At 44.0% G+C, this 27,478-nt stretch overlaps 1 protein-coding gene across 2 annotated transcripts in view; it reads left to right on the top strand.

Moving 5' to 3' along the window:
• BEST3 (bestrophin 3) overlaps window positions 1-21,123 on the top strand; it is a 469,126-nt gene extending 448,003 nt beyond the window's left edge. For both annotated transcript variants that reach the window (XM_069628231.1, XM_069628232.1), the window contains one exon: window positions 20,177-21,123. In XM_069628231.1, coding sequence (XP_069484332.1) covers window positions 20,177-21,053 — 877 coding nt within the window. In that variant the 3' untranslated portion in view covers window positions 21,054-21,123. The remainder of the gene's footprint in view (window positions 1-20,176) is intronic.
• Window positions 21,124-27,478: the final 6,355 nt, after the last annotated feature.

The following is a 27,478-nucleotide window of genomic DNA, read 5'->3' as shown; positions in this document are numbered from 1 at the left end:
TATTTCCATGTGCCAATCCATCTCAAACACAGGAAATACCTGAGGTTCGCAATTGGCAACTCTCATTATCAATTTCGAGTTCTGCCATTTGGGCTGACCTCTGCCCGAGGGTCTTTACCAAGCTAATGTCGGTTGTGGCTGTAAGTCTAAGGAGGGAAGGGATTCACGTCTACCCCTACCTGGATGACTGGTTGATCAGAGCAGTATCCCCGGAACAAGCTCAGATCCATCTAGATTATGTTTGCCACTTCCTTCACAAGCTGGGCTTCTCCCTCAACTTAAAGAAGTCACAGATGATACCATCACAGAGGCTCCAGTTCATTGGAGCAGTCCTGGACACATCCCTGGGAAAAGCCTCGCCACCAGAGGCGAAGGCTCAAGATATTCTACAGATGGTCACCAGGTTTAAAAATGCCCAACGTCTACCAGCCTTCGGCTTTTTGAGGTTGCTCGGTCTCATGGCATCCTGCATCTTCCTAGTGCCAGAGGCTCGCCTGAGAATGAGATCCCTCCAGTGGGCGCTAAGGACCCAGTGGTCACAATTCTCAGGAAAAATGTCAGATCTCCTACAAGTCCCGGACAGAGTAGCTCGAGACCTTCATTGGTGGGCCTGTCGGGAGAACATCTTAAAAGGAGAACAGTTTTGGCAACCATGGCTGGAGGTAACAGTAGTCACGAATGCTTCACTCACAGGGTGGGGAGCCCATGCCAACGAGTTGACCATCAGCGGTCGTTGGTCTCCATTGGAGTCCAGATTACACATCAACCTATTGGAGCTGAGAGCGATCAGAATAGCGCTGAAAGCTTTTCTGCCATCAGTACAGGGAAAGAATGTCCTGATAATGACGGACAACACAGTGGCCTTGCACTACCTCAACAAAAGAGGAGGCGTAGGGTCACTGCCACTGTGCAGAGAGGCAATGCAGCTTTGCTTTTGGGCAATTCAAGATGGAATCTCTCTATCGGCAGTTCACCTAGCCGGAGAGAAGAACTTGACGGCGGACACTCTGAGCAGGCAGAGCACAGTCTCTCACGAGTGGGAACTAGCTCAGGAAGTCCTTCAAGAGATCTTCGCCCTTTGGACAACCCCTCAAGTGGATCTATTCGCCACCAGCATCAACAGGAAGTGCGATCAGTATTGCTCAAGGGAATTTCCCCCGAGAGGAGCTCTAGGTGATGCGTTCGTAGTGGACTGGAATTATCTGCTTCTATACGCGTTTCCTCCAGTCCCCGTCATTCCTCAAATGATCAGGAGGTTGAGAAGATTCCAGAAACACATGATCCTAATTGCCCCGGATTGGGCCAGGAGAACGTGGTACCTGGATCTTCTAGACATGTCCATCTGTCCTCCGATTTGTCTTCCGCAAAGAGAGGATCTTCTCTCGCAGAAGGCAGGTCAGGTTCTCCATCCGGATATAAGAACCCTCAACCTTCACGCTTGGTTTCTGAAAGGTTGAGATACAACGATTGGGATCTCCCGGATGACGTCATGGAGGTGTTGCTTTCAGCCAGAAGGCCAGCAACAAAGACTTTATACCGCTGCCGTTGGAACACATTTTGTAGCTGGTGTAAAGAATAGAATATGAACCCTTTTCATTTAGTACACCGATGGTGTTATCTTTCTTGCTTTACTTAGCAAATTCAGGTCTCCAAGTTGGTACGATCAAGGGCTATCACGCAGCGCTGTCAATCTTTAAGCGTACTGCTGAGGAGCCTTCATATTTCAAATTACCCTTAGTAACCCAATTTCTGAAAGGATTAACTAATGTTTATCCCCAAAGCCTCTTCAAGCTCCATTGTGGGACCTAAATCTAGTCTTAAAGTTTCTGATGGGTACTCCATTTGAACCACTTCATTCCTGTTCATTTAGATTTCTCACTCTTAAAACAGTCTTTCTAGTGGCTCTAACTTCCGCCAGAAGAGTGAGCGAATCACAAGCTCTATCCTGCAAACCTCCTCATACAATCCTTCATAAAGACAATGTCATGGGCACTACTCCCGAGGGGCCAGGACTGGCCCAGCACCCTCGGAAGCAGACCCGTCTTCGGACCCAGCAGACCCCTACAGGGGCCCTTTAGACCGTGTCCTGGCGCCTTTGGCACCAGGCTCATGAAAGGTTTTAGTCCCGGCGCCCAGGGCGCCAGGCTCATATTGTAAAACAGTGTCATAATGCTTGGGTGGACTTACCTGAGGCAGACCATGCTGCATACTTACCCAGGACAATCCAGTCTGGCTGAAGTCTCCAACCATCTGGGCTAGGAGGAACTATTTCCTTCTGGAACTCTTTTCTTACCTGGGTGGGACCGGTGGAAGAATACACACTGGAAGCACTTCTCTGCTATTTAAACCACGCCCGATGGGTTTCACGTGCTTCGTGTTATTCTGCAGCAGCAGCAGGACGCTCACCGAGTCGGCTCCTGCATTCCTGGTCCTGATACACCCTCAGCTTCCCGAGCAGCAACCTGTGGATGAGAAAGCACACAGGAACACAAACTTACCAGAATTCAGCCTCCAGAATCCAGTCTTCGAAACCTGCAAAACAAGAATCAAGGTTAGAAATCGTGCAACACGCTTGCAGCCGCGCTCGCTTACCTTATCCAATGGTGATCACGCCTAAGCTCACCGCGGCCTTCACTCCGGCTGCATCCAGCACCTGAAAGGGAAAAAGACATAGTTAGAGGTGCCCGAGCAGAAGCGGTCGCAACGCCGTTATACTTACGAGCCTCCGCACATGCAGCAGCAGCGGCATCGCCCACAGTCTACCAGCACCTGAAAGGAAGGAAAGACATTGTTAAAGGTGCCCATTTCAGAAAACGGCCACAGGTCAGTGGTACTTACGTGCCTCCACACGTGCAGCAGCGGCGGCATCGCCCACAGCCTTCCAGCACCTGAAAGGAAGGAAAGACATTGTTAAAGGTGCCCATTTCGGAAAACGACCACAGGTCAGTGGTACTTACGTGCCTCCGCACGTGCAGCAGCGGCGGCATCGCCCACAGCCTTCCAGCACCTGAAAGGAAGGAAAGACATTGTTAAAGGTGCCCATTTTGGAAAAGACCACAGTTCCGTTATTCATACGTGCCTCCGCACGTGCAGCAGCGACAGCATCGTCCAACAGCGTCTCTGCACCTAAAAGACTATACAAAAGGACTCTAAGCCTACACACTGAACTCATCCAGTGACGTAACTGGATTCCATGCGCCCCTTCACCAGAAGCAGGATGGAGAGCTCAGCTTTACCAAGCCTAAGGTAAGAGCTCGCTGAGACTACTTGAGAGCCTAGAAGTGGGAGAAGCAGAAGACTGGGGGGGAACCTTATCCCACCACTTAGGTATTTACCCCTTTTCTTCCACCTACAGAAAACTTACCTCACAAGCCAGGCAGTTCATATTCGGAGGTCCCGTCCAGAGTGCATTCCGAGCCCGGTGCCGCAGTCCAGTCTGGGTCAGCGCCTCCGTAGGAACCAGGTGAGCGTTACAGACAAGGTTGTTTTACAAGTGAAGCCCAATTTTCTCCCAAAGGTGGTCTCTGAATTCCACATTACTCAGAAAATATCTTTACCCTCGTTCTATCCTCCTCCCCATCCAGGGAAAGAGGAAGAGAGATTACACAGGCTGGATCCAAAGCGTGCCTTAAGCTTTTACATTAACAGACTTGCAAGAATCAGACAAGCAGACCAATTGTTTGTGGGATATGCAGGGCACAAATTAGGGTTGCCAATTACAAAACAAACTATTATATATTATATTTTAACTATTATTGAATGCTATAAATTGGCGGGAAAAGAGCCCCCTCAACATTTTAGGGCTCATTCAACCAGGGGTATCGCAGCCTCTTCGGCTCTCCAAAGAGGGGTTCCGATTAAGGACATATGTGCGGCTGCCACATGGTCGTCCGCACACACTTTTACCAAATTTTACAGCCTTGATTCCTCTTCTAGCCAGGAGAAAAAATTTGGAAAAGCTGTGTTGCATTCTGTACATCTTTAAAGGGAAACATTTCATTTTTACTCCCACCTCCTCTTTATACTACTGCTTTGCGAGTCTATCAAAGATAAGGAATACGTCGGAGGACACAATCCCTTCGAAGAACAAGTTAATTACCAAACTGGTAACGTTCTTTCGATGGGATGTTCCTCCGACGTATTCCTTATCGCCCCTCCCATCCATCCCCACAGTAAAACTTCCCTTGTAGTTGCAGCTTACGCTCCTTCAAGGTTACTAACCAATTCATGCAAAACTAAACTTCAAAACGGAACTGAGCAACGGACGCTGCACGAGTCTATTTATACTCATGATGATGTCGGCGCCAATACGGAGGCTGTCGAGGGACACCAACTCGAGGGACGTCGACGCGCAGCGCCCTCTACTGAGAACACATTTCCGAGCCCAGCAAGCTGGAATGGATTATATCAAAGATAAGGAATACGTCGGAGGAACATCCCATCGCAATAATGTTACCAGTTTGGTAAGTAACTTGTTCTTCTGCCATATAAAGTTTCAGTCATGGTACACTCAGGGTATACTAGACAGTATAAAGAGTATGTGTGCTCCAATATATAGTCAAATGTGTCCCCGTTGAAAAAATGTAGTACTGAAGTGGCCGTTAAAGAATGTTCGCAAAGATCCACGATTTTAATGTCACTGCTCTGGAAGAAGCAGAGTGGTATGACACAATGAAATAAATCAAGCAGATAGTTGCGTTTTAAAATCTGACCTTTGGCCTCTCCAAAGAGACATCAGATCATAAGGGCCTTGGATGGAAGTGGAGAGGTTAAACCCCCCAAGGTAGTCCCCTGGTGCTGTCCAGAAGGTTCTAAAGTTCGAACAGGCTGGCCTCCCCCAAGAGGGGACTTGTGAAGAGGCAAGAGTGTGGTACCAAGGCAAGATCCCTGGTCCGTCTCGGAAGAGAGGTTGGCATTGCATTTACCCACCCCATTACTTGTGGAGACAAAAGATACCTTTGAAATACAAGGAGCCGTCTCCATTAGTGAAGGCACAGGTTGAGACTTATGGAACAACAGCAGTCCTGCAAGGCAAAGATTTAACAACAGGTTTAATAGCAGGATGGGGGATCACTTGCAATCAGTAAAAGGTGTGCCGTACATGTCTCAGTGGGCACACAATTAGAAGAGATTAAAGTTCTGTCTGGGCCATAATGTCATGGTCCATAACCAAAGGCGGGTGAAAAACGGAGAACAATGTGGCATTAGAATCCTCAAGCAGAGCTAAGGTGGAGCCAGTGCCACGGGTGGCAGTCCTCGCCTTTCACTTTTTAAAATGATATAATGGTTCATACATCATGGCTTGGCTGACCACTTTCCGAAGGACCTCACTTTAGAGTAGGTGCCAGTAACACTTGCAGAGGAGTAGGGGCCAACAAAGGCCGAGCTGGAACATGTGTCGAAGAAATAAAAGGAATTGAGGAAGACAACAATGGTGGGGGGGAGGGAGAAAGCAGTCATAATTGACTGAGCCTTCAGCCAAGATGAGTCATGCCTGGCAAGCACCTGCGACAAACCAGCAATCATATCCAAAGATTTGGAAAAAAGCAAGGCTTGCGAAGCCAGGTTAGAGTCAAGGGAGTCACATTTAATAGTTAGGTCAGTCAAAAGTGATTCCAAAATGTTGAACATCGCTGCTGACGAGATACTCATGTCCGCAAGATCGAAAAAAGCAGGTGAAGAAGGAGGGTCCGGATATATAAAAACCCATTGATGTTACGGCCTGTAACAGGTTGAAGTTCACTGGACATTAGTGAAAGGTTCTTTGAAAACACACAGGAATTCAGAAGAGGAAACAGAAAAAGAAACCTCCAATTTAGAAGCAGCGTTGTAGGAATGCACCAAAGGGACCTTTAACGCGTACATTGCCAGCCAGCACAGAGCTAACAACAGGCGGGAGGGTTAGCAAAATCAAACGGGCAGCTGCAGGCATAAAGTCATTATCACTCAAAGGAAGTTGGAGTGAAGCCAATGATGGAGCAGAAGAGGATGTCAAGGGGGGGTAAGGTAAGAGTCCTGGCCACTTGTTCTGTAGATAGTGAGCCAAGGCGCTGCAAGGGAACAGCAATTTGAATCAACTCCTCAGTTAACAAGTGCGATGACGAAACAATATCAGTGCATTCCTTTTTTTGAGGTGGATAAGAAGCCGTGATTAAGGAGGCAGAAGAAGGGTTTTTAGGGAGGTTTAACGTGCGTTGAGTGCAAGCGCACTTAGCATGGCAAGTATTGTTAGCCGGAATATCTGAAGGGAATGTAATAGAAGGGTCATTTGCACTGATTTCAAACACCTCTTCCAATGCAGTTGTTAATAGTCCACTGTCTGCCATGGGGGCCGGCAATGAAAATCCCACACATTTGAGTGGGCGGTTTTAAAAAAATGCTGGCGTACAGCGCTTCAAGGAGGGTAGAGGAGTAGCTTACCTTTGAATAGTGGAAGAGGCCAAACAAGCCAGCGCGTGGGTCGGGAGTGAAGAAATGATACCCCGTACAAGGCATGATGATATAAAAGCCTAGCTCAAAGGGTTCCCCCCGCAAACACCAGGATTTTGGAATTAAGACCGCAGCGTTTCATCAGAACCTCCCAGCTCAAAGGGCAAAGCCCTGCAGTCACTGGGAAAAAGAACAACAACAGCAGTCCAGCCTTAGTGCAGCAAGTTATGTTGAGCACTTCTAACTATTATCACAGATTACTTCCCAGCTCAAAGGGCAGAGCCCCGCAGTCACTGGGAAAAAGAACAACAACAGCAGTCCAGCCTTAGTGCAGCAAGTTCTGTTGAGCGCTTCTCACTATTATCACAAATTACTTCCCAGCTCAAAGGGCAGAGGCCCGCAGTCACAGGAAAGCAAATAAGCAGATATAGAGGCTTCCTGAAACAGTTTATCCAGGTCACAGTTCCAAATCACATCAAGGGTACTCACAGGCTCCCAATATCTCGCGGAAATGCAAAAGGGGTGAAAGGAGGTAGATCGTAAGCACTTTCCTCCAGCCGCACAGCCTGACAGCTGACTGTGGACTGCACACTTAGCACCACACTTTCACAGCTACTTTCTCAGGAAAAACAGCTATTGTGGAGCTCCAAGTGAGTGAGGTTAGGGGCTCCAAACAAACAGCAGTCAGCAACAACAGACCAGAGGCAGCCAGATCTTGCAAGGACTGCACACTTAGCACCACACTTTCACAGCCACTTTCTCAGGAAAAACAGCTATTGTAGAGCTCCAAGTGAGTGAGGTTAGGGGCTCCAAACAAACAGCAGTCAGCAACAACAGACCAGAGGCAGCCAGATCTTGCAAGGACTGCACACTTAGCACCACACATTCACGGCCACTTTCACAAAAAAAGCAGTTATGGTAGAGCTCCAAGTGAGTGAGGGGAGGGCTCCAAACAAACAGCAGCCAGCAACAACAGACTAGAGGCAGCCGTGGTCTGCAAAGACTGCACACTTAGCACCACACTTTCGCAGGCTAATGTAAGGGGAATCAGTAATTACTGTTCCGCTTTCTCTTATTGTACTCACATCTTCCTTAATAAATCTCTTTCCTCCATGACTGAACGCACCCACCCCCTCAGACTTCAATATAACTTAATACACAGCATACAGTGAAGATATTAGGGTTTCTGTAATACATTGTTGTGGATGCTCTTTTCATGATCGGGTAATATTCCAGACATACAAGGACCATTCATGGAATAAAATGGAAATGTTTGGTCCCCTTGGGAGGGAAGTGATAGTTGTGGATCCTGGAAGAAGCACATGTACAACTGCCCAATGGCCATGTGGCCATGATATATAACATAACATAGTATGCAAAAAGGCCTTAAGGAAACAGTGCACCGATTTAAAATAAATAACTTCTACTTTTTGAATATGAAAATAGACAAAGGAAAATGTATGAGAACATTATAGCACATGCTTGTGTTTCGCCTTTACCACAGCTTTGTTAAGACTGATTCTGAAAGTTTTAGCAATATTGCCTGTAGCACATAAAGAAAGAAAATGCAAAATAGAATAAAGCATTTTGTTGTCAATTCACATTTGAGATTACAAACATGGTATAAAAATGTGGGTTCAAGCAGCACCATTTCTTGTACCATGGCTTTGGTATTAATACCGCTGATTGATCAGCTGATTGTAGATTGCGCCTTGGCTGGTGATGTTTACATTTTTCATTCAGGAACTAGGCCTACATTATGGAAATGCTTCTTTTAGGCAGAGTGCCTTAAATTCAGTAGGGGAGACTTTCTGGAAACCTTGAGTGGAAATCTGTCAGCAATGTTTTCATCTCTTTGCTAAATATTTTTGTAATTTTTTTATTTTATTTAGCTGATGAATCAAGTTTTCAAATACACTTATTAAACTTCCATATAATCACATAAACAAATATAAAACATAAAATTATATGGTTTTTCATTCACAATAACTAGTCTAAGTATTACATACAGACTAGAATACAAAGTATAAAACACATATTTCTGTTTAAGAAGTTACAACATTTTTTTCAGGAAATACTTCATCTAAAAATTGTACTATTGATTTCCATACAGAGAATTTAAGACTTTGAAAAAGCAAGATCCAGATTTCATTATCCTCAGCTGCATGAAAAAGATTTAACTTATTAGATAAGTGTTTTACGCAAAGTACATTCAGTTGCGGACAAGATATTATAACGTGTTGTAAAGTTTCCTTTTTTGTTTGATTTATACAAAATCTACAGAAATTCATATTCAGTGGTAGGATTTTTCTTCTCACAAGTGTATCTCTAGTGGGCCACTGATAGAGTCTGAAGCGTAAGTATTTCTTCCTTATTGTTGAAGATGGACATTTCAACAAATAGGAAGAGATGCAACGTAATTTTTTATGGCCAAAGGGGTGGGTCCCAAAATCCTTGTAATTTAAACAGATTTCTCTGTTTGTTATCCAGTCCCAGTGATAGAATGTACTGTTGGCACGAATTTGATTTTCTACCAGAAGCTTGATGATAATGTCTGCCTGGGTTAACATATTTAAAACCAAATTGCGCCATCTATTTGGAAAGTGAGACTTGGATATAGTTAATTGGCGGGCTACCACACTCAACATATTATTAGTTTCAAGATTCATAAGGCATTTCCTAAAAAAGGTGCACATTCGCCACTTGACTCGAGTGGCTAGGGAGATTATACCCAGTTCATATCTTATAATCGGCATCGGCGTGAAATTAGGAAGGCATAACACTTTTCGCCAAAACGTGCCTCAAGTTTATTCCATACATTATCAGAAAAGTATAGCATTGATTCGATACCATAGGTTAGTATGGGTATTACCTTCTGCTCATAGAATAGGAGTAGATGTTTGTATGTAAATTTCCCAAATTTATGGATCAAGATTTGTGCTTGGGAAGTCAAGGAAACTAATTTTGATTGTACATTAATAAGAAATACAGTATTTGTTGTAGTATTCGGGAGTATTATTCCTAAATACTTGTATTCTTTTACTATTTCCAAGGGTTTGTCACACAGGGTTCTTCTTTTCAGGGAAAGCCTCTGTGGTTTCTTCGAGTTCTTACAAACCATAATCTGTGATTTTTCTATGTCCACTACCAAGTTGTTTTTAGTGACATAGGCTGTTAATGCTGATAAAAGATTTTGGAGTTCACGTGGTGTCTGGGATATCAAAACTAAATCATCAGCATAAAGTAACCAAGCTAGGCGCTGTATTCCAAGTTTAGGAGCATCTGAAATAATATCTACAAGGGCAGCTCCCATGTCCAGAATAAAAAGGTTAAACAAAATAGAGGCCATTATACAACCTTGTTTGAGTCCTGAATAGGTGTTAAATTTCGCAGTTAAATAACCGATCATTGAGAGACGAACTGGCATTGATGTCTCTGAGTGAAGTTGTTTTATCAAAGCAAGTAGGGACGCAGGACAGCCAAATGATTTCAGTTTATCAAATAATAAGGTTTTATCTATTGAATCGAAAGCCATGCGGAAATCAATAAATGCAAAATAAAGTGGTTGCTTACAGGTAGCATATTGTGATTTCAATAAGTTGATGGCAATCAAATTTGGTAATGTTCCAAGGCCCTGTACAAAACCTGACTGAAAGGGATCTCTCTCGAGATTTAATTTAGACCATTCATTCAGATCTCTTAGTATTAAGCGACAGAATATTTTGCTAGGGGCATCAAGCAAGGATATTGGCCTGTAACTTGCCAGGTTAGCTCGATCTCCTTTTTTGTATACTGGAATAGTGATTGAATGCTTCCAGGAGATTGGAATTTGTTGTGTATGGAGAATATTTTTAAACATGATGTCTAGTATTTCTGCCCATAGTTCAGGAGATTGTTTCATAACCTGGTTTGATAATCCGTCAGGACCAGGAGCCCGTGATCTACTGGACTTATGAATAAAATAAAGAATGTCATCTCTCTCAAACTTCAGGTGTATCTTGTCATCTCTCTCAATATTCAGACAAAGATGTTCAAGGGTAGAATCGGAGTATATAGAGGAGTAGTATTTAATCCAAGTTTCCTCTTTTACATCATTTGTCGGGACAGCTATTTGATGTCCTGCTGTAGCCTGATTGATGATTCTCCAGGATTCAGCCGAATTTTTGGAGGCCAGTATTTTTAACATATTGCTCCCGTCATTTTGATATAATTTGGCTTTCATACTCCTCAACCAATTCCTGTATTTAGTTTTAATTTGATTAAAAGCAGGAAATTGGCTGGCTTTGGGCAATTTTAAAACGGCTCTTTTTTCTGATCAATCTTGCGATTTCATGATTCTAATGTCATGCTTATATATATGTTAATGTGGCGTTTTTTGATTTTGTGCCTAATAGAGTCTGGTTGGAACAGCTGCATAAGATCAGACTAAGGGATAGAAGAGACTTGAGAGTCAAATTCTTGTTTATTAATCTGCAAGCGATAACATTCTTTGAATGCTTCAAGAGATTTTTCAGACCAAAGTAATCTATTACGAGCGGTGTTAATGTTAACAGTACCATCTTTATATACATTCTGTTTCCTCTCTCCACAGTTATCAACCCAAACAGCATTCAGTTGATTGTGATCGCTTACATTAGAATATTGTACCTGAAAAGTTTCTATTAAATACAGCCATTCATTATTCACATAAACATAATCTATAATAGCAGTGCTAGTTCCTCTATGTCAAGTTGGATTTGGTGGGAGATCTGACGAGCAGGAACCGTTCAGCAGGAAGAGATTTCTGGAATTTACAAAGTTTATCCACTTCATTAATCTGATTGAATTTTTTTGTTTCTCAGGTGATAGACAGTGCAAGTTCAAATCACCAGCTATTACTAACGTGATAGGTTGTTTTTCAAATGATATAAAATCCAGAGCCTCATTCATGCTTCCGAGAAACATCGCGTCAGAAATTACAGAGGGATTCCAATACACATTTATCAGTACATGTAGTATATAATTTCTGTAAAATTTTAAGCATCTGTACATAAGGATTTCGCACATACCATGATTGTAGGTTTGTAAATATACCTTGCTTAACAGCAATTAGTAAACCTGAAACTGGTCTCACTGCAATATCCTTAATAGCTGGGTTCAGAAAAACATCGTAATTGTCCCAAGATGGAATAGACATTAACCAAGTCTCCTGCAACATGATAATATCATGGCAATGGAGATTTGAGCTCGCATTGTTAATTAGATGTGTAAATCCTCTTGAATTCCAAATATTGCTAAATATTTAAGGCCTCACAATCCTGGATGAACAGAAATACATTGGTCTGATTTAGCTTTTATTTTTTTTATTTTTTTTTTTTATTGTATATGGTTACAAATGTAACCTTTCACACGCATACAAAATATTTAAGCTATTAATAAAACCAAAGCTTAAAAAGAAGTAAATCCAAAACAAATAGATCAATTTTTTTTTCAATCTTCATCTCTTAAAAGAAAAACAGAAGAAAAAACAGTGATAATTGAAGGAGAAAAGAGGACAAGAGCAAAGATTGAACAGAAGGAGAAAAGACTTCCACAGAGGATCAATTGTCCAAGATTTAACATTCCCAGCAGGCAACATATTAAGTTCCAGACCCTCAAGCAGCCTTTTGCCAAGATTTTACAATTCTAGCTTGCAATCCTCCAGCATCTTAACTACAGCGATCGTCTTTTGTTGGGATTGACCATCAATTAGGCTTTCCCAGAGGTGGTCATGCCCTCAGTATGTTGATTCAGAGATTAACCTGCTGAAGAACTGTTGTCTGAGCTTCTCGTGCCCTCGCACTCAATCATCAGATGTTTGATGGATTGATTTTCTGGCTTAGCACAAATCTGACACAAATTCAAGGCTCGGGCCCCCAGGCCTCTTTCTTGCTAGGATTTCCCCAGTATGTAATATGTTTAATCTTTGTCTCAGAAATGTATTCCTCAGTCTCCAATCTGGGAATTTAATTAGATATTTACTGAGGAAGCCCAGTTTTCTTTCCGACCTTTGGAGAGGATTCGCATTAGGCCCTGAGCTTATTTTTTCAAGGGTCTGGATCCAATCCATTTCCTCCCACTTTTTTTTAGCCTTTGTTGGGTTTTCCTCCTACAGTTTTGTGTCTATGTCCGTGCTCCCAAGCTGTTCCTTCACCAGCAAGTCTAGCCTGCCCAAATATTGAGAGCTGCCCGCCTCCAGGTGTTTTCTCATGTCTGCATATGAGTCATCTTGGGTCATCGTAATATGATGTTGCAGTATGATCAATTTCCACCCTGCTTGAGATTTTAATGATCTAAGGCCCAGTTCGAATCTAAGGTTATCCATGGATAAGCTCATTGGTAGACCCAAGACATACTTCCACAAAAGACCTTCCCATTTTTGCCAACATGTATACCATAGCTGATGTTTGGCTTCGAGACCATATAACAGAACATGGATGACTTTGGCCTGGTAGAAGTTAAGGACTGGTATGATCGAAAATGTACCATACTTCCAGAGAATTCTTTTCATCTGGGCTGCTAGTGGTTTTATTTTTCCATCAAGGTCTGACTCTACCTTCCAAATTGCTGGAGTGGCATAGATCTTATACCCCAGGTAGATCAGGTCCTCCACCCTTGTGATCACCCCCCCATTGACCACCTTGCGAAGACAATTTTTTTGTTCTTTTGTCTGAAGACCAGCACCCTTGATTTGCTTGAATTTAGGGAAAGCCCATTTTCCAAAGCATATTTGTGAATGCCATTGAGTAGACGTTGCAGGCCAATGGCCGTTTTGTCCAGGACCACCACGTCATTGGCATAGGCGAGCCAGTATATTTTCTTACCATTTATGGATGGGCTGGCCAGCGCAAAAGGCACTAGGAAGTCCCCCATGTCAGCTGTGTACAGATTGAAAAATAGGGGGGCCCTAGACAACCCTGCCTCACTCCCCCAGTTTACACTCACTGGTTCTGACAAGTGGCCCTCTGCATCTAGTCTCACTCTGATGTCGTTTTCTTTATGGAATTTGATGAGCATCGCCAAGAGCCCCTCTGGAATGCCTTTTGCTCTTAGCTTCAACCAAAGCCTGCCCCTGTCCACTTGGTCGAAGGCCCTTGAGAAATCAACCCAGGTACCATACAATTGTTCTCCCCCTTTGCCTGTGTTGTTTCACTCAAGAGGTTTAGTACCATGCCATTCACTGTGGTTGAGAGCCCCCACCTGAACCCTGTTTGGCACTTAGACAGCATTCCAACTTTTTTTCCCATGCTTCCAATTCCCCCAGCAGGATTTTCATAAAAATCTTGCTCTCAATATCCAGCAGGGCGATGGGGCAATAGTATTTCGCAGCCTCCCTATCGTCCCCCTTGAATAGTGGGATAACTAGCGGTACGCCATGATGTCGGCAGTTGTTTTTTCGCCAGTATTTCCCTAAAGTGCAAATTAAGCAATTTGGCCCATAGAGCCCGATTTCCCTTCAGTACTTGATAGGTCAGGCCGTTTTGGGCCAGCCGCTTTCGAGGAGGTGGCCTTTATAATACAATCTTCGATATCCGAGGCATTGAAATCAAGACATCAGGCAGCCTTAGTATTGTAGTGACAGACTGTTTTTTCTGGCTTTCCAAAGACTGAGTTTAAATACCTGATCCAATCACTCTCGGATACCAAGTTGAAAAGTTGAGTTGTTTTATCCCACTCCATCTCATGCATGGTGTTCCAAAACCCCTTTGCATCCCTCTTGCCCAGAACCTCTATGATGTGCTCCCTGTCCTGTTGGAACCTTTTTATATTTCGTGCCATGGACCAGTGTTTATGCGAGTTTTTTAACATTCTTATTTCCACTTCTTTTTCAATCTTGGAGAGAAAGGAGTCTTTTTTTATGAATTTCAACCTCCTATTAAAGTCTCTTTTCTTTGCCATAGTTTCCTCATCATAGATGTGCCGGTGGACTTGTTTACACCCACCCCGTTAGGCTTCGGAGGACAAGTTTGCCAGATAAATGTAATAAAGCCTAAGGGTGAGCAGTTCTCCTTTTGGACAATTTATGGCAATGCTAACAGCCTTTCAGTCAGATTAGCTCCCCCAGCCTTATATTTAAGTAGGCAAACTTTGCCTTTCCTGGCTACTAACCTCTGAGTATTAAGTGGCAAAGTTATCAATGTTATTTCTGGAAAAAAGAGTTCCAGCCTGAGATGATCGCTACCAACCCCATCTTTTATATTTAGACTTACTTTATGTTCAAAAAGGCCACCCGACAGAAAGAGATAATCCAGTATCGAGGCAGATGTGCCCTGAATCCTAGTTGGATTAGCCGGGATGTCTCCTGGCAGACTCCCGTTTCACATTTTCAAGTCCCAATCATTTAACCAATCAACCCACAGCTGACCATTTTTAGTGGTTCTTTTCACAATTGGTGTTCTTTGATTTCATAGGAGATCAATGCATTGTGCATTCAAATCGCCCCCCAGGATTATGTCAGCCTCTGGAAATGCTAACTTCATGTCTCCTAGAGCCTTGGCTAACTCATCCAAAAATACATGGAGCACCGTGTTTGAGGGATTCCAATAGATATTGCAGAAAATCACCTGGTCACAACCCCTATTTCTGAATGTTGCTTTGCATAATTGTAAACCTTGTATGTTCACTTCAGCAGAAACAACATCCTTAAATATAGAGTTTTTAAAGGTGATGATTAGCCCCCCACTAGGCCTCCGTCTGGCTTTCTGTACCGCCCCTTGAACTCTAATAAGGTACCCTTCTACTGCTATTGGATTGACCAGCCAAGTCTCCTGCAACATCAGGACATCCCCCTCCTCAAAAAGATAATTCTTCATTGCCTTTTATATGCAGTTGTTTGGCCCCCGTGTATTCCAACAGATGACTTTTAGTCCTTCATTTTCAAAGATGTTGAGAACCTAAGCCCAGCTTCTGAAAGACCTCGGATAGAATGCTCGGTAATAGGGCTAAGGTATTGTCCTTGTTGGAGACACTTGATGGTACACAGGTACCAGCAGACTTCTCGGTGTGGGATTGGTGTTTAACAGCCCCATCTAGATGTTGCATATTCTTCCCTACTTCCGGGCTCATCAGCTGCATGGCCTCTGGTTGGAGTCTTAAGACTAATAAGTCCAGTGTCTTCAAGTCCAGCTTTGCTTCACCAATTGCCGTAAAACACCTCCCTGGAGGCACAGCCCACTTCTGCCAACAATAGATTGTTAGGGTCTGGGAATCTTACTGATTCTATATCTTTGCTGTTAATGAGAAACAGACTCAGTACTTTTTTTAGGATTGAAAGTATGATCCCAAGATTTAAGAATTTTGCTTGATTTTTTACAGTTAGTGATAACCAAATGATGGGATACCGTATTGGTATTTTCACCACCGTGCCGAGGCGTTTGTTCCAATGGCAGAGGGATTGCAGGGGCTGGGATCACATTTTCTTCCAACATTCTTGGTATTTTTGTGGCGGAGTCTGAGTCTCCCAGGCTCTTAAATCTGCCTTCGCCCAGTTTTATTCCCACCATCTGTGATGTGATTTTATTCTGGGTTTGAGCAGAAACTTTTTTCAGAAAAATTGGGGCAATCTTTAAGTTTGCTTTTGGATCTTCAATAGTCACCACCTTACCTAGGGGTGGCTTTAACCCAATTTCGATCTGGCCTTGAGAAAAATAGAAGCTATTTTGAGACCTTTCTTCACATTTGACAATACTGAGGCCGTTTCCTGTTTGTTCGTCATTTTCTCTGTTTGAGAGCCTCTTGATGTCACGCTGAACTTTACCTCATTTTTTTTAGAGCTAATTTTCCTTGCGCCTTCTGTAACATACTGGGAGGCCCTTTCAAGATCATTTTTCTTCCTTTCTCCCCCCCTTTTTTCCTGTAGGCTGTGCGATGAGTCGAGTTCAACTATTTCTTGGTCCTCCTCTGCCACCGATGGTTGTGAGTTAACTAATTTCTTCTAGAAGGAGTTGGTGTCTGAGTTCTTGTATTTTGCTTACATTTGGTTCTTTGACTTTTATTCCCGTTTTTTTTGGACCACCTTTTCTTTAAGTCTTTTCAAACTTCTGGCTTCCCTTTTTCGCACTTTTTTTCCCACCTTTTGGGGGCATACTTCTTTTTCCTTCACTCTTTGAGTTTCCATCTGGCCTGTGGAGTTAGCTGAAGGGAGAATTTCAACTATGTCCTCATCTTGGAAACCCACGCCCACATTTGCCAGCTTCCGAAACTCCTCCAATACCGAGGGGTGTCATCCATCTCTAGGTTATCCACCTCTTTTGGTTCACTCAGATCGGACACCAATTGTTTTTGGTTTAGAGATTGGAGTTGGGCCAATAGGGCTTGGTTTAATGCCCTGTCTGTCTCTTCCAATTTGTTTTTGGTTGCCAAAGATCTTTGAATCGCTGAAATGTCCAAGCCTTTGTTTGACTGATTAAAGCTTCAGCTCCTGCAGTTTTGGCAGCACCCTTGTGTTGATGACATTGCAACAGCCCACTATTGACCCATCAAATGCAGCTACCTCCTTCGTCAATTCCAATAGAGAGCCAGATTGAAGTTGTACTTTGCCCTTCAGGAGTTCGAAGACAGAAACTAATGAGTTCGACACATAACTGAGTGCACTCAATGTGTTACCATTTGCCTGGACCTTCTCTTCAGCTGTTTTAACCTGGGGGTCCCTAAGGTTTGAGGCTATTGATAGCTCTAATGGTGCGTCTTCCTGCACAAGACCAGCCGGCCCTTGATTTTTTCCTGTGCCAGAAAGATCCAACTTGCTCAGCTTGTGGTCACTAGTGTCCAAATCCAATGGAGATCTAGCAAGCTCATTGTTCCCATCGAGTCTTATGATAGGGCTTAGCAATGCATCCTTATTTCTGTGCACCTCATTTTCTTACAACAGTCTTTTTTCTCTAAAGTGCTCATCTATTTTCTTCTGTATTTTGGTTGTAGTGATTGTAAATTCTAGGCCTTTTTTCCAATTGTCTGCCAATGTGAGTACGACTTCCTGCCCTCCACCGGGTCTTATCGGTGTGGAGAGGGGGGAGAGGGAAGGGTCTGCATGTACTTGCTCTTGGACCTGCTGATTTTCCACTCCAGGTAGTAGGTTCTTCCCAATAGCTTCCAGTGGCCCCTCCGAGCCACGGGATAGGGGGCTACTAGCCGTTTTAGGCTTTTCCCATTCTGGGGCTCTAGGGTCATCCTGAAGCGAATTGCTGCACAGCTTCATGGTCCTTCCAACCGGATGCTAGTTCACAGCCATATATGCCCTCTTGTTTCTCCTCTGCAAGAGACTCCTCAAATCTCTCTCCTCCCTCTTCTCCCTTCCCTTCAATCCGTGACTTTATCCATCCACAACAGTTAATCCGCCCTGACAAGGGCTGTGAGACGCGGACCTCCGTCCAGATCTAATGTTAGCCCCCGTGCACGGAGACAGATTTCTTGACGACCAGCTGACTAGAGTTACTGGCTCGAAATTACTGTCCCGGCGCCGGGGCTCGATGAAAAGAAAGAGTAGAGGAAGAAACGCTTCTTTGCACGTTGGTTACGCCGATGGCGTTCACATTTACTCAGTGAATTGAGTACAGTCCCGCAACAATAACAACAATAACAACGGCAATAGCACACAATCCACCAAGTTTAAGCACTGTTGCTTTGAAAATTGGGGGTCGTACTAGAAGTTACCTGGCAGTATACTGACGTGAGAAGATTCCTGGCCTTGCCTCTGCTGGCAGCACGGTCTGCACAGACTGCGTCCACTCTCGAGACAATAATGTCCCTCACGTGCAGCTTGCTTCCCCTAATAGCTGTATAAGCCCTTTAAGCCGTCCTAGTACTGCCGCTATAGGACAGCCGCAGTAGGACCAAAGCACCGTACCTCTGTGCAACCAAGGCTAGGAAGCCGTCGCAGCTCCCAGCATTCAGGGCCCGGCACACCGGTCAAAAGGAAGGTTGCTTCCAAGGTCCCCCACGGTAGCAAAGGCCACAAGTTCGGGTGGCCCGTCCGATTACCAGCTGTCGGAGGCCAGCTTCCAGCTGGGGTTTCAGCAGCGTTCAGCGTCTCGCGTCTCGAGCCCAGCGGTACTGAAAGTTTAGAGAAAGGGACCCAGGGGTCACAGAGTCAAGCCACACTGCCGCCGGGAATCGCATACACAGGCACAGCCGCTTCCGACTCTCCGAGAAAGATCTAGCTTTTAAATAAGTGGTCCTGAGTGTTATTCCATGGCAGAAGGTGAAAAAATGAATAGGACTGGTAAGTGATTCCAACTGAGCAAAACAAGTTTGAATGAGAATTTGTATTTTTGGTTAATTGGTAGCCCAGAAGAACCGCTCTATTGTGCACAGATGGGCGAGGAGTGTAATACTGGTGGTCATTTAGAGGAGTCCCCTATAGTCTTGGGTTTACCACCGAACAGTAGCTACATTTTTGTAGCACTGAACATTAGGTGCTTTGGGTTCATCCATTTTCTCACCTGGGTCATGCACAGTGCAGAATTATGCGCGAAAGCGCCAGTGTCTTAGTCTAAGCAAAGTTTAAGCATCATCACCATAAGTGTGAGATTGTGTGCCATGAAAGTGGGGAAGCACTCGAAGAGGTTGAAGTTACTGAGTATGAATTGGGAATAAAGCAGAGGCCAGTGCCCCCCAACAGTTGGTTAGGGAGCTACTGTATTTAAGTGAGCCCCGGGAAACATTTGGGTGCGTCTGAAAATAATTGTTGTAGCCATTTTAGACAAACATTAGCAAAGCCATAGCGAAGCAAGTGGCTCAGCTGGATGATGTGATGAACAGTGTCTTAGCCTGTTGACATGTCTAGCAACACCATCATCTGCCATCCTCCTGATAGCATGAAGCAAGGAAGTTATTACTACCTTAGTGCCCATGCCTGCACAGAGGTCCACCTAAAATTAATCAAGGATGGTGATAATTACATATGAGCTTGCATTTGGTGGGTGCCTGCATTTTCCGATAGTTTAGTCAAGACTAGAAGGCAGGGAAATAGACAAATAAATCACTAGATGAGTGGAGTCTAGGGAGGGTTTCCTTTCTGTATGCTTGAACTCAGTTTTGACCATACCTATAAAAAGCGAGCAATTAAGAATGTGATTAGTATTTTCCATCAAAGGAGAGCAGAGAACGATTGATTAGCCTATTTTGAGTGGGCAGAGGTCGCAAGGGCAGGAAATTAATACTATGGTAAAACGTTATTTTCTTAACTTTGGAATTCATAATTGGTGAATCTCTGCTAGATGTATTTAAAAATTGTGCTCATCCAAACCAGGGACCATATCCATTGGTATCAAATGCTATTAATATAATGTTTCTACAAATATTAGGAACCTTTGTGTGGGGAAAAGTTTGTGATAATCTCACAAAGTGTTCAGTACAGTACTATCTAACTATTTAAGGCTGTGGGTGATTTAAGCATGTTCACAACGCTAAATAGTAATTTCAATGTTTTTCAAGTGAATTATCTTTTGGCAAGATACTCTTGAGCAGCTGTCAAATGTTCTTTTCATAAACTTTGGCGTTCTGCTTGAGGTCATGTTTATCTTCTGAAAGCATAGTGGTTTTCTACGTACATTGCAACCTCTGGATATTTCAGTTGTCCTCAGCAATGTGTCTTGTGTACCTCTTCCGAGTTTTTTTTATATACCCTAGGTTTTTTTTTTATCTACTACTTTAAATACTTCAGCTAATTGTAAGATTAACACAAACAATACTAGATGGGTATTAAAATGTTACATTGTTATCTTTACAGGTTACCTGACTCTGCATTTCTACGAGGGGATGATTGGATTTGGGATGATGAGAAACCAAGACGACAGCCTTCAGCCCTTAGAAGAGTGAAGCGCTTTCTGAGTGCTCACGAGCACTCTGATGCCACTCCCAGAAGGACATTAAGCAGACAAGACAGTGACCTTTCAAATGTATTTTTTCCAACAGGGGATAGGGGATACATTGCAAGTTATAACGATGGGTTTATCAGAAACAGTCAGTTTGTTTTAAAGAGACATGATCAAGCAGATCGAAATCTAAAACCTCCAACCCCTCGGGCAGACTTGTCAACCATTGAAGAATCTCGTAAATCTGAAACATCAACTAGTCAGCAGTCCAGTGTAAATGAACCCAAGCCTTTGGATCCTCCTTTGGTGGTATTAACTTCAAGCGAGGACCCACGTGCCAGCATTCACAGCAATGTGATCTCCACCACCTACCCTCAGACAGGGCGTGGGGCACCAGAGAGACCATTTAATTCAAAAGCGGTCACAGTGACGACACCGCCGGTTTTACAGCCAGTGGACTGCAATTTGGATAATACATCAGAAGTTGGACGACAAGCACAAGCTCACCCAGATGAAGCCCAACAACAAGACAACTTGGATGACGAGAAGAGGATCCACAGATTGAGTGTACCACATGAGCAAACGCAGATCAAAACATTAAGCACAGAACCCGACAGATTTACCTACACACTCATTCCTTTGAAAATATCAGAGACAGCCCCATCAAGCAGTGGCACTGCCACATCTTCTTTTATGGACAGTGATGAAAGGTATACTTTACTCAGACACCTGGAAAGTAAAGAAACCGATATTGTTGAGTTTAGCAATGAGAACATCGAAGGAAAGCATTGATTGTGGTATTGTTTCATCCCAAACCATTTACAGTCCATTTTTTGCAATTAAAAACATGTTTGTTTCAACATTTAACTGGTATAGTGTTTCAAACCAAAATAATCAGGAATTCAGAGACTTATGTGGAGTACACCATAGCAGACTAAAAATGTCTTTGGGTACTTTAGATACAGCAGGCTTACATATGCCATGAAAAAATAACACATGGCATTGCTACATTACAAATGAATGGCACTGTACTGTCACTGTACTATTTCCTCAACAGGGCTCTGACACATACTGCAGTATCTGTAACAAAGGGAGGGGACTGATGGCTAAATTCTATGTCAAGACCGGAGGCACGGATTATGCTTCTCTTTCTTTTTTTTTGATAACACATTTTATTGTATTTTCCGATTTAACATCATAAAACATACATTCTTCATGTAAACATGCAACCTGTATGACCAGTGGAACAGTCCCTGGTCAGGTGAAAAGAAAACGAGAAAGAAAACAAGAGACAGAAGAAAAAGGAAGAAAAAGAAAAAGGGTCTTGCAGTGTCCGTTATTTCTCACGCTATATGCCAGATTGGAGTACTTTTGCACATTGCACATTGTGCCCCACCATCCATTGTTCAGGTTGGTGCAGTCATTGGGCTTCCTCCCATTTGTTCCAAATCTTATCTGCTTTCCTCGGACATCCCCTGGCTGTATATACTCTCCTTTCCATTGCAATGCATATGTTGACGTCCGTCACCCATTGTTCGTACTGCGGCGTTGTTTCCGAACCCCATAGTTGTGCAATGTTCCTTTTAATTATTGCAGAGGCCGTCGATAAAAGCAACTTCTCGTATTTAGATGCCTCTTCCTCTTCCTCTATCCCGAGCAGGAGTAGCTTTGGGTCTCTGTGTATCGTTCTCCCCAGTACCCGTGAGAGTTCATCGCAACATTTTTGCCAGTATTGTTGTATATGGTTGCAGTCCCACAGTATGTGGAAGAAGGTTCCCTCCTCCCTCTTGCATCGGAGGCAGTGTGGGTTGGATGTTTTCCCCCAGCGATATAATGCCACCCTGGGGTAGTAAATCCTATGCAGTATTTTAAGCAGGACAAGTCTAAATCTGGCCGAAATGGCCACCTCCCGAGGGTACAGGAGGGCCCTCACCCAGTCCTCTGGTTGTATGAGTCCTATGTCTCTTTCCCATTTGCCCTTTAGGCTGGTTAGTTCAGTGGTGGCAAAGGAAGTGATTACATTATACATGGTGGACGTTACTTTAGTCTCTATGCTTGCCTCAACTATGTTTCTTTCGAGGGGAGTGCTTTCGGCCATGTCTTCAAGTGCCGGGCAATGTGTGATAGCATAGATTGTGGGGCTGAGTTACGAATCGCTTTGTAAAGGAATTCAGTTTGAGGTCTAGCGCGTTCTCTGGCACTCCCCAGTCTATTGTGTGGCAGCGTGGTGTCCCCATGCAGCAAGTCGTTGACCACTGCCATTTGACTAGCCCAGTAGTAGGACTGTAGGCGGGGGAGCTCTATCTCTCCTTCCCAAATGGAGCGCTGCAGAGTGCTCAGCGCAATACGTGGATGTCCGTTGTTTCAGAGGAGCTTCCTCAGTGTGTTGTCTATCTTTTAAAATTCTTTCGTTGGGATGTGTAGTGGGGCATTTTGCAGAATGTATAGGAAGCGCGGAAGAGCCATCATTTTGAACAATGCTGCCCTTCCCAGTAGGGTCGATGGGAGGGAGACCCAGTGTCTGGCATCTTCTGTGAATCTGTATGTTATCGGGTGGAGGTTGTTGGCCACGTAACTGCTCAGGTCGTTAGTGATTTGTATGCCAAGGTATTTAAACTGCTCGGTTTCTAAGCGGAAGGGACAGTTGGCTGATGGTATAAAAGTTGTGGTGCCTATTGGGAACAGTATTGATTTGGGCCAGTTTACTCTTAGCCCGCTGAAAGTACCGTAGCTGTCCAGTATGCCTACAATTGTGGAGCAGGCTTGGTGTGGGTCTTTTAAGTAAAGAAGCAAGTCATCCGCGTACAGGGAGACCCTATCCTCACGCCTGTCTTCCCACTGAATACCACACCAGGCCGGTGACGTTCTCAGTGCCTCTGCTAACGGTTCCACAGCCAGGGCAAATATCATGGCGGATAATGGGCATCCCTGTCTAGTTCCCTTCCCAAGCTTAAAGGTGTGCGATGGCCACCCATTCACTCTCATTTGTGCCTCGGGGGATTCGTATAGGAGTTGCACCCAGCTCAGAAACTGGGGACCAAACCCCATCCGGCCCATTATTTCCCAAATTGCCTCCCAGTACACCGAGTCGAAAGCCTTTTCGAAATCAATCGCTAGTACAGCCAGGGGGCCTTGGGTGGTGGGTGCATTCTCTATTACAGTGTGTAGCCTATGAATGTTCATGCGGGTCGACCGTTTCGGCATAAATCCGCACTGGTCGGGGTGAATTAGTGTTGTGATGACCTTTTGTAAGCGGTTGGCCAGTACTTTTGCTAGTATTTTGGTCTCACTATTGATAAGTGAGATTGGTCGATATGAACTACAGAGGTCTGGCGGTTTGTCTGCTTTAGGAATCACTATTAACGTGGCTTTCCGGAGGTCCGCCGGTAGGCGTCCTCTCTCCTTGCACTGTAGGAACATTCGCAGTAGGTGGGGGCAATTTCATTTGTACCGAGTTTACGCCACATCTCAATCGGGAAGCCATTTGGCCCTGGTATCTTTCCCGTTTGGAGTTCCGACATGGCCGCTATCAGTTCCTCCTCTGTGATATCTTTCTCAAGTAGAGCCTGCTGTTCAGCGCTTAGAGTGGGGAGGGCTATGTCGTCTAGTACCAATCTATTGATAGGCGATGTGGGTTGCCTTTAAAGCTCCGTATAGTAGGCTGCGAAGCCCTCGGCTATGTCGCGGTCGGTCAGTAAGGGTTCAGCTCCTTCTGATCTTATCGCCCTGACCTGGCCGCTGCCTATTTCACGTTTCTCTAGCCATGCCAGCATTTTGCAGGCTTTATCACTGGTCTCATATATTCTAGCTCTCGTCGTCATATGTGCCTGCCTAGCGTTGTCTAGCGCAACATTCTATAAACGTTTTTGGGCAAGTGTTAGTGCTCGATTTGCTTCTGGTTGGTCTAGTGCCAGGTGGTTTAGTTCAGCCTGGGTCACTTGTTCTTCGGCTTCTACCAATTTCTGTTGGTGTTTCTTTCGGTGTGCAGCAGACCATGCTAAAATCTCACCCCTCAGCACCGGTTTAAGTGCCTCCCACAAGGTCTCCGGATCATCTACTGATCCTGTGTTTAACTCAAAGTAAGTTTTTATCGTTTGTTGTACTTGCTCCAGAAAATCTGGGAGGCCTAAGTAATAGTTATTTAAGCGCCAGGAGGGGGGCGGACGTCGTCCAGCCATGTTAAGCTCGATTAGCAGGGGGGAGTGATCTGATATGCCGCGCGGCAGTAAATTGCTTTTGTGGCCCTGTGAGTCTCCGGCCCAGGCAGAAAGAAGTAGTCTAATCGCGATAAGGAGGCGTGTACCCCCGAGTGGAAGGAGTATTCCCCCGTGTCTGGGTGTAGGTCGCGCCACACGTCCTTCAGTCCCATAGCTGTGGTGAACGCTGCCAATTTGGTTCGAACAGTGGGGTTTCTTCCTCTCAAGTGTGAGCGGTCCATCCCCACCTCCTTGACTTCGTTGAAGTCACCCCCAATTATCAGTAGGTCTGAGTTATCTCCCGAGATCAGAGGTGTAATGTCCTGTAGCAGGGTGGTGAGCAGTGTCGGTGGCGAGTAGACCCCGACTAGGGATATCGTCTGGTTCCATAGTGTTCCAGTAATAAGTGTGTACCTGCCGCAAGTGTCTTGGGTCACCCGTGTCATGGTCAGGGGTAATCGTTTGTGTATTAATATATGCACCCCACGGGAGCCTGTGGTGAACCCAGCATGTATTGCAATTCTGTAGTTGCTGCATTTGAATAGGGTACATGTAGTGCCTGCTACGCTCCAGCAGCTAGATTTAAAACAAGCATAACTTCAAAATTATCTCTTAACTGATGCTTGATTGCTGAAATCTTAATAACATAAACCAACAAAAACAATATAACTGAACTATATTTCCCATAAGTCTTTATAACTCTTCAGGCAGTGATGTCACTGAATGTGTGAACTTGACGGTCCAAGTTGCCCTCTCTAGGCTCTGCCGTCCCTTTTCTTCTCCCTCTTTCTTTGCTGCTAGAGCAGCAGATAAGTACATTGTTTTTTTTCCTCTGACTACTGTGATTACTACTATTTTCCTTACACAGAGTGGCCAAGGGAGAGCCCAGCTCCAAAATTCTGCATGTCTTAGTCGATGGGTGCCCATCTGGTTGTTTCGTCATTGCTCTCTTCACCCTCTTTCCTCTGTCCACAGCAAGTTCGAAGGAGCTAATGCAGAGAGAGTGCAGCCGTAATCATCTCTTCCACTCTTAAGTGCCAAAGGCCTGTGTCGGAGTGTTAGGCAACATTTTATTTTATTTTATGATATTTTTACTAAGCTAACTATAACCTGTCTGGGAAAGACGAGCATATGTTAACTTTTTTAAAAGACAGTCATGCACTTCCATTCCTAGAAATGTAAGTTATTACATGATGCATACATACAGTATTGCTATTGTAAAACACTGCATTGTCTTCATGCTTTACAGTAAAGTTTAGGTTAGTGTATCAAAATCTCAATATCATTTATATTTTATTTTGTTGGGGAAGATGCATCAATTGTCGAGTGAACACTTTTGAAAATGTACATGATCACACAGCCAAATGCTTTTGATGGCAAACCTAGTTCTGTGACCTTGTTACATTAATCTGTGCAACTGGTGCTCAACCCACAAGCTGTTCCCATCCCATACTCCTTAACATTCTATTTTATCACCGTTTCTTTATACCAGCTACTCTGAAAGTGAGATGGGCACAAACTACACTATTAAGCCTAGTTTGGCCAGTTCTCTGCCTGCTACCGCATCAAATCTGCTTAGTCTTATTTTCTTCCTCTTACATATTGAATACACAAAGCTAACTAGATGATTACGCAAAGTAGTGATCAATAGTTCCATCCAGTTTGTACATCTACAGATCTACCGCATTACCATACACTGTAGTTATCCTCCTGAGCTTGCTTTGCTTCATGATTATGATTGCATTATATATATTAGCACCTGCGGCCGAGAGACGGCCAAACCGTTTTCAGTGCCTTTTTATCATATCTATTTATTTGTGTCCTTTCATGAGGCTAACATTTTACAGACATCCATACAGTGCTCGCAAAGTCTCCTCGCCCACTTGTGTAGTCATGTAGATTTTATGAAGCGGGAGTACCTTTTGCAGGGGATGTTTGAAACTTTTATTTAACATTGACTTGGCTTGCAGCTAAGGTCAAGTAAAGGTTTCACTGTGCATGGCTACCAGCAGTGTGCCAAATAAAAAGTGGGTTTATGGTTACATGCATCATTTTACAGAAAGCATTAACATTTTGTGTCATCCATTACCATGGGCCGAGCGGATTTCTTTTAGGTCGAGTAGGTAAACTAAGTTGCTCAACCTGCAGGTCTAGCGTAATTTTAAAGAATTTGCAAGACCTGACTCATCTCACTTAGTCTTACTTCAGCGATATGCAAAAATGCTGTATTGTTGCTCATTTTATGTCTGGGGTACAAATAACTTCTGGTGACATTAAACAAATAGTTGTACAACATTGCTAATCAAATGGGTTGGTTTGCTAATCAAGAAAAATGTTATTAGCAAACTCTGCTACTCAATTGTTGAAAACTAATTCATGCCTTGCCTTCCGTATGAGAAAAAACAAGGGGGGTCCTGAGAGTCCCTCTGCCGGACATTAGTCCCGGTTACGAGAGACTTACCCAGAGTCTTTAGCTCACTATCTTTCACAGAGGAGAAATATCTAAAACATATCAGTCTTTGTCCTGCCTTAAGGCAGTCCAGTACCAAAATGCTATCCAATTCTCCTCTGAACAAGAGTACCAACAACAACCTCAGAGACGTATTTCGGTCTGGTTGTACCTCATTAGTAGGGTTAAGCTGTGCCTCTCTAAGAATAGTGAGCAAGGGGTCCACGTCTGTAACCCAAAGTTACTTAAATATGCAAAAAGTTACTAGCGGAATCCAGACGTGGACCCCTTGCTGGGGTTGCTGTTGGTACTCTTGTTCAGAGAGACTACGAGGACCCCTCTTGTTCTGTATTGGAAGTAAAAGGAGGCCGAACCAAGGAGTGCATGAGAAGGCAGGGATAGGCCTCATTACTTGTGTATCTGTGCATATATATGTAAAAAAGAAAAAAAGGATAAGAGGAGTCGAAACGGCACAAAGAGAACCCCTTTCAGACCACGAATGGTCAGAAGAAGATGAAGCCTGCCCTGAGCACGACTTAGCATTGGCTGCCATCTTTTTTTTTTTTTTTTAA

The sequence above is a fragment of the Ambystoma mexicanum genome, chromosome 12 (assembly GCF_040938575.1).
Source record: "Ambystoma mexicanum isolate Mex_15411 chromosome 12, UKY_AmexF1_1, whole genome shotgun sequence".
Lineage (NCBI taxonomy): Eukaryota > Metazoa > Chordata > Amphibia > Caudata > Ambystomatidae > Ambystoma > Ambystoma mexicanum.
The sequence above is the reverse complement of the archived record's forward strand: the minus strand, read 5'-3'. Positions and strand labels throughout refer to the sequence as shown.